The 10,179-nt window shown below is 40.3% G+C and overlaps 1 protein-coding gene across 1 annotated transcript in view; it reads left to right on the forward strand.

Annotated features, from left to right (window-relative positions):
• Positions 1-9,015, forward strand: part of DBX2 (developing brain homeobox 2) — a 34,740-nt gene extending 25,725 nt beyond the window's left edge. Inside the window, exons 3-4 of the mRNA XM_046662725.1 lie at positions 1,744-1,931; positions 8,683-9,015. Coding sequence (XP_046518681.1) covers positions 1,744-1,931; positions 8,683-9,015 — 521 coding nt within the window. The remainder of the gene's footprint in view (positions 1-1,743; positions 1,932-8,682) is intronic.
• The last annotated feature ends 1,164 nt before the right edge of the window (positions 9,016-10,179 follow it).

Consider the following 10,179-nt stretch of genomic DNA (forward strand, 5'->3'; position numbering starts at 1 on the left):
ATTTTGTAGATTTGCTTGTTTATTTAGAAATAATTATTAAGCACTAAAATGCATACCAGCTACAGCTGTAAACTGGAGTCCCTGCTCCCCTGGTGCCTGTATTCTAGAATGATGTTCTTGTGCCAGTCCTCCCATGACAAGATGAGCACCTTGAGGCCAGGGACCATGTGCTGTTTGCCTGGTTTCCTTAGCAGTTAGCCCAGTGAGCCTGATACCCAATGTATTATTGTTCTCTTGCTGCTGTAATGAATTTCCACAAACCTAGCATCTTAAAACAGTACAAATCTTACAGTTATGGAGGTCAGAAGTCTGAAGTGGTCTCACTGGACTAAAATCAAGATGTCAGCCAGGCTATGTTCCTTCTGGAGGCTCAAAGGGAGAATCTGTTTCCTTGCATTTTCCAGTTTCTAGTGGTTGCCTGCATTTCTTGGCTCGTGGCCCCTTCCTCCATCTTCAAATCAAAAAATGTAGCATCCTCAAATCTCTCTTTGACTGTGACTTCCTTTTTTGCCTTCCTCTTCCACTTATAAGATCCCTTGTGATTACAGTGGGCCCATCTCCTAATCTCAGGGTCAGCTGATTAGCAACTGTAATTCCATTTGCAACCTTAGTTTCCCCTTGTGATGTAATGTAACACATTCACAGGTTCTGGGAATTGGGACGTGGCCATCTTTAGGAAGGCCAGTATTCTGCCTACCAAAACTGGGAGGCTGAATGAGTGAATGAATGAATGATGAATGATGAATGAAACTCTCAGAGGGTGGGAGCCAGTGTTGTGCTAGCCAGAAAAAGGCAGAAAAAGTATTAAATATCTCTGACCGGAAGGAGTTGATGCTCAGCTGAATTGGAGGGTGGTGAGTGGGGTCTTCCAAACCTCCCTTCTCAGGTTAAACATCTCTGACTCTTGTAAGCTTTCCCTGACATCCCAGATTAAGATCACATGCCTTGCGTTGTGCTCCCAAGCCACCCTCCTTAGGAACACTTCATCACACTTGTGACACTAGTTCAATAAATACCTTCCACTCAATTTTTCAGGTATTGAGGGCAATAAAATACATCCGTCTTATTTCTCAATGTGTAGCATTGAGCAGGGTGCCTGGCATATGGTAAGTGTTCAAAAATTTGTTGAGAGAATAAATGAATGAATAAATAAAGGAGGAATTAGAGAAAAATGAGGTGTTTAAACCACTTACTACTTGTTCTGCATTGGAGCTTTGTGACCTGGGACCGTGGACTTTCTGACATAGTACATAAAATTGGGAAGGCAAGCATTCTTTTTTTTTTTTTTTTGGAAGATTAGCCCTGAGCTAACATCTGCTGCCAATCCTCCTCTTTTTGCTAAGGAAGACTGGCCCTGAGCTAACATCCATGCCCATCTTCCTCTACTTTATATGTGGGACGCCTGCCCCAGCATGGCTTGCCAAGCAGTGTCATGTCCGCACCCGGGATCCGAACCGGCGAACCCCGGGCTGCCGAAGCAGAATGTGTGAACTTAACTGCTGTGCCACCAGGCTGGCCCTGCAGCGTATATATTTTTTCGTAATGGGAGCAAAGAGTATTTCTCAGATTCTCAGCAGAGTTCACGACTAAAAAGAGGTTAAGAAGCTCTGCTCTGAGTGTGCAGAGTTCAGAGGTGAGAGAATTTGGCCATGGTATAGAGAAGGAGGGTGCCATCCTGGGCAAGACAGCCGACTTCTTCTCACTAAAGCTAACTGGGCTTTTGTGTCTTTTTTTCTCGTCTAGGAGAAGAGAGTGTGCTGCCTCTCCTGACCCAGGACTCTAATTCCAAAACCCGGAGGGGTATTTTAAGAAGAGCTGTCTTTTCTGAGGACCAGAGAAAGGCTCTGGAGAAGATGTTTCAGAAGCAGAAATATATCAGCAAAACAGACAGAAAGAAACTTGCCATCAACTTGGGACTAAAGGAATCGCAGGTACTGATGGGCAGAAAGATGTCCACTGCTCCCGAAGCGAAATACAATGAAATCCATTCCTTTGGCAGATATTTGCTTTACAAGGCATGTGCTGGACTCTGAAGCATTATTGAAATAATTTCCTAATTTTTTGGTGGGTGGAAATATATGTCACAATTCCTATCTGGAAATAGGTTCATTTGCTGAGAGATCTAGGTTTTTCCCTGACTGATTCTTCCCAAAGGAAGAGAAATGCAAAGGAGGTGCATTTACATCATTAAGTTGTTTGCTCTGTTTTCAGAAAAGCAGGCGACATAATTCCCTACAAAAGCAGGAACCAGTTTTCCTGTCTTTTTGTTCATTTCAATCCAAAATCAAGGTATGAAAGAGCGACTCATAAACACCTCTTAATGGATTTCATTATTTTGCACTTTGGGCTTATGTCAGTTACAGTTAAGTAATTTCACATTTGAAAAACTTACAAATCTTTCTTGTATACTGAAGTTTCATATAGTTTTGAATGAGACTTTCTGGCCTTTTGGGAAGTGTAGAATACTCCAGGTAGAGATTGGCCTGCTTATTATAAATAATTAACGGTATAAGGCACTAGCATTTTCCTGTTTAATCCTTCTTATAATCGCCATATGAAATAAGCATCCCCATTTTCCAGATGAGGAAATGTAGAGAAGTAAACATAGATCCAGTGTCACATAATGAAGCTGCTTTGGAGCTGGGCTCCCACCCTAGGCAACCTGACTCTGGAGTTTGCATTCTCCGTGACCTAGAGCCACCATGTCCTGTTATGCAGGTTGTTCACTGCACAAGGGCACTTGGCTAAGGGAGATGGCAGCAACTGAAATGCAATAGGTACTCTGCTTACTAAGCTGGCTTTCCTGGTGCAGAGCTACAGCCACCTGGATTTTTTGAATTAACATGAAACCATTGAAGGGCTAGCAGAGGCCCTGTGTTAACCACATGCTCTATTGTTCTTCCCTCAATACAAATGATCTGGTTTCTAAGTTTGGATTTTATTAAACCAGTTATTTTTGGATGAAAGTCTCATAACCTTGCTTCCTTTCCCTAGCTAGGGAAGCAATCTGTGTTCCTCCCCACCACAACTTTCTCTGGTCATAGGAAAGAGTATGTGGTGTGGTAGAGGGTAATTGGCCCAGCTCAGCCAGTCTGTGCTTTCCATGTTGTGTGGTACTAATGATTCCATAACCTTACCTGACTGCCCTGTGCCTCAGTTTCCCAATTAAAAAACAGGGACAAATACAGGAATTCGATCTATGTCACAGAGCGATTTTGTATATATGACAGATAAATCAGTAGCTGTATCTTGATGGTCTATTGTGTGCAAGATGCTGTTATAGGTGGGCAGTAAGAAGGAATATTGATAAATACTGATCAAAATATATTCCTTGCAACTGGGAAAACCAAAGCAGAAGCTCATGAACAGTTAGAGAACAATACAGGACAATAATATAGGTTGGATATACTGCCTGGTATAGGCAGTATAGCTGGTAGATTAGATACACTGCCAAATAAAGGAGCTAGATCAGTGGTCCTCAAAGTTATGTATCTCTCTGGAGCCTTACGTTAATCCCCCCCATCTCCGGAAAGGACAGCCATAGGGCTGACTCGTCCACATACCCCTGGGAAGTCTAGTGACAGGACTGTCTGATCCTCAGAGGAGTTGGTGGGCCTGAGTGAGGACCAAATGTGGGCTTGGTAGGCCTGGGCTGCATCTCATTGGTATGGATGGGAGGCTCCGGAGCCAGAGGGGAGAAAATGTGCAGGTTTGGGAGGTTGGGGGCCCTCTGCTTGTGTTGGAACTTGAAGTAGGTGTTAAAAGATGAAAAGTGGCCAGGTTTGATCTGACAGTGCTCTGAGAAAGTGTGAAAATCTCCTATAGTACATATGGTCTTCTTAAAAATAGGCTGTCAAAAAGAGACTTCAGTAAGCGTATTAAAGAATATTTATGAGGGGGGTTGGCCCAGTGGCGCAGCGGTTAAGTGTGCACGTTCCGCTTTGGACGTGGCACCACTTGTCAAGCCATGCTGTGGCAGGCGTCCCAAATATAAAGTAGAGGATGATGGGCACGGATGTTTGCTCAGGGCCAGTCTTCCTCAGCAAAAAGAGGAGGATTGGCAGTAGATGTTAGCTCAGGGCCAATCTTCCTCAAAAAAAAAAAAAAGAATGTTTATGAAGGGATGACCATAATCTCTCCATTCCAAGAAAACAAACTGTTTCCTATTTGTATATCTTCTTCCACTTCTTATCCACAGGTGCATAGTTTTACAGAGTTGATTATATTGTTTTTAAAATTCAAGTGCCTCAAGAATGATCTTTATCTTACTGAATTTTATGAACATCTCAGAAGCCATTTAACATTTTCTTATTTGTATATATATCTAATTACACAACTAATACATGGTATTTATTACAGTAAATTGAAACAAAAGGGAAATTGGTAAAGTTAAAAATAAAAACTCATCTACTCTTCCAATCCAATTCCTTGGTTACTACTGTCATTTATAAATGGTTCTTGTTTGAATTTATTGACATATCATGGTATGATATTTATATCATGTTCTAGTTGTGTGTCGCTTAATGACAGGGATACATTCAGAGAAATATGTCATTAGGCAATTTCATCATTGTGCAAACATCACAGAGTGTACTCACACAAACCTAGATGGTATAGCCTACTGCACACCCACACTGTATGGTACTGATCTTACAGGACCACCATCGTGTGTGTGGTCCGTCGTTGACCAAGATGTCACTGTGCAGTGCATGACTGTATTTTTAAAATAAATTTATCTTTGCGTTGTATATGCACAAACATATAACCACACAAACACTTGCATAATGACTACCATGTGCCCTTGCATTTGGTGTCATTTATCCTTACAATGACCCCATGAGGTGGTCACTTTTATGACCCCTATTTTACAAATGAAGAAGCTGAGACCTAGAATTGTGTATATATATTTTTAAGTAAAAATGGGATCATACTCTGCATATATTTTGACTTCTTCTGAAAGACAATACAAATCACCTGTGTAACCAGCACACAGATCAAGCAGAAGAACATCACCACCGGGCCAGCAGCCCCCTGCATATCCCCTCCCAGTCACTACTCGCTCCTTCCAAGGGTATCCACTCTCCTGACTTCGATTAGTTTTCCTGTTTTTATACTTGGTATAAATAGAATCAATCAGTACATATGCTTTGGTATGTGGCTTCTTGTACTTGACCTTACGTCTGTGAGAGTCCTTCCTGTTGTTGCGTGTAGCCGTAGCTCATTCGTACTCATTGCTGTGTGGTGTCCATTACATGGCATACCACACTTTATTCATTGTAATGGGGAGCATTTGGATGGTTCCCAGTTTTTGGCTGTTATGTATAAAGCTGCTGACAATGCACATGGTTTTGCACTTTGCTTCCCCCCCTCATTCAGATGTCATGGGATGCATGCTTCCATGTCAGTACATAGAGATTTGCTTCATTCTTTTTTAGTAAATGTCTCATAACAGACTATTATGTGGCTATATCATAGTTCATTTAGCCATCCTCAACTTTAAGTTACTTCCAATTTTCACTATTGCATACCTTTATGCACTGCAAATATTCGTGTAAGAAAGGGACCTAGGAGTGGGACTTATGTGTTAAAGTTTATGTACATTTTAAATTGTGATAGATTAAAAAATTCCTTTCCAAATAGGATATTGTATCATGATACTAAACTATATAAAATTTTCATGCTTACTAATAAACAGTCCCTTTTTGAAAATCCTCCATTCTTGATAACTTCTAAAATGTTGGCAACCTTATTGGCAATTGTACTTGTTGACTTTTAATTTGAATTTTCCAAATTTCCGTAACTTGAGGGTCTTTTAAACATTTTACTGGCCATTTTTAATCTGTGAATTGGCCTTTTCATGGCTGCACCATTTTTTTCTATCATATTATCTTTTTGCTGATATGTAGCAATTATTTTGGCTGTTAATCAAAATATTTGAAATGTTATGGTTAAACATTTTCTTGTCACAGCTGTTGAAAAATCCTCTCCAAATTTGTGGCTTTTTTTGTGTATGTGTGTGGTAAAATATACATAAGATAAAATTTACCATTTAAACTTTTTTCTTTTGGTGAGGAAGATTGGGCCTGAGCTAACATTTGTGCCAATCTTCCTCTATTTTGTATGGGGGATGCCACTCCAACATGGATGTGTGTAGGTCTGTGCCCAGGATCCCAGTCTTCGAACCCTGGGCTGCTGAAGCAGAGTGAGTGAACCCACCTACTATGCCACCGGACTGGCCCCCCATTTAACCTTTTTTAAGTGTACAATTCAGTGGCATCAAACATATTCACATTGTTGTACAACCATCACCACCATCCATCTCCAGGACTTTTTTCATCTTGCAAAACTGGAATTCTGCATCCTTAAACAATGATTCCCCATTCTTCCCTGCCGCAAACCCCTGGCAGTTGCCATTCTACTTTCTGTCTCTATAAATTTGATTACTCTAGGTACCTCGTATGAGTGGAATTATACTATATTTGTCTTTTTGTGACTGGCTTATTTCACTTAGCACAATGTCTTCAAGTTTCATCCATGTTGTATCATGTGTCAGAATTTCCTTATTTTTTAGGGCTGAATAATAGTCTGTTGTATGTCTGTACCACATTTCTTTATGCATTCATCTATCAATGGACACTTGGGTTACTTCCACTTTCTGGCTTTTGTGAATAATACTACTATGAACATGGGTGTACAAGTAACTCTTTGAGTCTCTGCTTTTAATTCTTTTGGGTAGTTTTTGGCTTTTTCATATGTTTATGATGTTTTTATTTGTACAGAAATTTCTCATTTTTCTGTAGTCAGCTCTGTCTGTCTTTTCCTTTGTGGCTTCAGTGGTTTATGTCATGCTTAAGAAAGCATTCCTCTCCCCAAGACTATAATGATGATATCATATTTTCTTCTGGAACTTTTATAGTTTTGTTTTTATGTTTAGCCATTTAATCCATCTGAAATTTGTTTTTGTATGTGTTGAGTGGTAGAACGTTTATTTTATGATTTTACCCAAATATATACATTTGTCTCAATACCACTGATTGTGAAAAAACTTCATTCATGATATTTTTTTTGCTGGAGAAGATTAGCCCTGAGCTAACATCTGTGCCAGTCCTCCTCTACTTTGTACATGGGTTGCCACCAACCCATTGGCATGGCCAATAAGTGGTGTAGGTCTTCGCCTAGGATCCAAACCTGCAAACTCGGGCCGCTGAAGCAGAGCGCACCAGACTTAACCACGATGCCATGGGGCCGGCCCTTTTGAGATTTTTGTAATTGAGATATCACTCAAAAACTTTCTAGATATACAGAAAAGCTAAGGGAAGAAGAAAATAATGAATGTGATGAGAAGGAATCACCAATGGGAACAAATAACTGTCTTAGTGAAAACCCATTAGAAATACTTGACAGGGTTTCTAGAAGTAAATGCCCACTGCAAAGAATAAATGAGTTCATGCATAGAGCCAAATGCTCTGGTACCTACGCGGTAGGAGTGTTGTCCTATGCAAAGCCTTAATCACAGGATTGTAACTGAGATGGCAGTCTTTTCACTCAATTACCTGGGGTAGATATCTTTTGTAGCCATTTTGAACATTGCCAATCAAGTTGAAAGAAGGAAGAAATTATTTTGCCCATCTGGAAAGACCATCTCAGGTAGAAGTTTTTCCTTCATTGAGAGAAATATTTGGTTGATACACTTTAATAATTATTTCTTTAGGTAAAAATTTTCCTGGTTTTGTTTTAAAAATAGAAATCTAAATTGTTCCTGTAAGGATGCAATGTAACGCACAGGAAAACAATGTGGTTGGCTTTGAAGATACCAGGAAACCACCTGTGAAGTTTTCTGCTGAGGCACCGTGGACTACATAGTAGATAAAGAGAGAGGTTAATAGTAGAGATACTCAGGTGGGGTGAGGCGGATGGGATGGCTCAAATTAAAAATCACCAACATAAGCACTCTGGGATTAATTACAATCAGTTGTTATTTATTGAGCCTAATTTGTTGAGTTTGATAAATCCTGGAAGTCATCAAACCTGGAAACAGTATAAAGCCTGCAATTTATCAAAGCATTATAAAATGTATTCTTAATTTAGTGTCCACAAGTTCCTGATGAGGTCAGTGTTTATATAAGAGCCTGGACACTGGAGTGGGACAGTCATGGATTCTAGTCTAAGCTCTTCCGTTTTGCTAGCCGTGTGACCTGGAACTGGTTCATTGCTCTGACCCTCAGTTTTCTTACATGTGAAATGAGGACTTCTTGCAGGCATTGTGGGAATCCAATTATATAATCCACGCAGAGTGCATGGCCTGACACCTGGCACAAAATAAACACTCACATCTATTCCTAGTCAATAGCATCTCCTTTGAATAAATAATTTAGCGCATACTAAATGATGTTTTAAAATATCAAAGAGAGTTAAATCAGTCTTGAACGATGTCAGACTTGCAGGATGTAACCAATTTACCACAGTCGTTTTGTTTCATGTGTGTGTGGGGGGCTATTACACTAAAGTAATTTCCCAGATATTTTTGAAGGGGCCCGTGTGAAAAGCCACAAGGACTTTGCCAGGCTGGCTCTCATAATAAGATATTCTGTTGAAGGCAGAGTAGGAGAAATTACAGGTTAAAATGCCGAAGTGAAGTAACAAGGAATAAGCGATCATTTTGTCCAATTGTTTTATCAATAGGTGAAAATCTGGTTTCAGAACAGAAGGATGAAATGGCGGAATTCCAAAGAAAAGGAAGTGCTTTCCAACAGGTGTATCCAAGAAGTAGGCCTCCAAGAGGATCCCCTCTCGAGATCTGCTCTGGGTTTCCCGTCTGCGTGTCCTTCACTCTGGGAAGTCTCCCAACAGCACTCGAGTCCAAGATGGAGGGAGAATTCGCCAGAACCTTCAGAAAGACTAATCCAAGAGAGTTCAGGGGCACTGGCCCCAGAAGCAAATTCACTGGAAGCTGCCTTCTATTTGTGTTCTGAAGAAGAAGCTGGAGACAAGGCTGTACTTCCTGGGGCCTGCTGAATGGAAGCATTCCTCCATGTTAATTTAACAGAACACTGAACTAGTAACACTTAGATTTTGAAGACAGCTAGCTTGTGCCTCATCAGTGCCTAAAACCTAACACCTTTGGAGTGATGCGTGAACTAATGCGTTAGGAAACCCTGTCCAGTGTTCTCTTATTTGGGTCCTAGACTCAGACTTAATTTGTAAGTGGAATAGAATCCCCCAGAAAGTACGATGGAACTGAAAAGAATGAGAGTAATAGTTGACTCAGTCCGTGCCCTGAGTGTGTGTATATATGCATATGTTTCTGTGTGTGTATATATATATTCATTAAAATAGTAGAAACCAGTTCCTCTTTAAATATTGCATTGAGCAAATTCATTTCCTTTTGTGTGAAGAAAAACCAACTGTTGACTGAATGGTATTAATTTTTTGAAAATAATGTAAAATTTAGACTTTAGTCCAAATTTTCATGCCACAAGAACATGTTTTTAAAAATTCTCTATTTTCTGGTTTCTTTCAGCATCCAGCTGTAAATGAATTTTAACAACTTAGCTCAGTAATACTAACCAAATGAGCCGCTGCTAGATACATATGCTGAAAATACATCTTTAAAATTAATCCAAGAAGCAAACTAGAAGAATTTCTTTTCTTTTTTTTAAAAAGATTGGCACCTGTGCTAACATCTGTTGCGAATCTTTTTTTTTCCTTATTTTCCCCAAACCCCCCCAGTACATAGTTGTACATTCTAGTTGTAGGTCCCTCTGGTTGTGCTATGTGGGACGCCACCTCAGCATGGCCTGATGAGCAGTGCCATGGCCACGCCCAGGATCCGAACCCTCGAAACCCTGGGCCACAGAAGTGGAGCGTGCGAACCTAACCCCTCGGCCACAAGGCTGGCCCAAGAATTTCTCAATGTAATTATTAGTATGCTTAATTTCCAAGTCTCTGGACTTTATCAGGCCATCAGTGAGAGAGGTACCCATTTAACTAATGATCTCTTTTGATCTCTTCTCTGTAAGGGTGGGCCTTAACCAGGGGTTGCAAAATGAAATGCCTTTAAGGGCCTGTCACGTAAGTAGAGGACATGGCCCACCTAAAGATAATTGAGTTTAATAATTTTAAAATACTATGTTGGCCAAACAATACATCTGTGTCAAGTGCTTTGTGACCTCCGGCCAA

The sequence above is a fragment of the Equus quagga genome, chromosome 1 (genome assembly GCF_021613505.1).
Source record: "Equus quagga isolate Etosha38 chromosome 1, UCLA_HA_Equagga_1.0, whole genome shotgun sequence".
Taxonomy (NCBI): domain Eukaryota; kingdom Metazoa; phylum Chordata; class Mammalia; order Perissodactyla; family Equidae; genus Equus; species Equus quagga.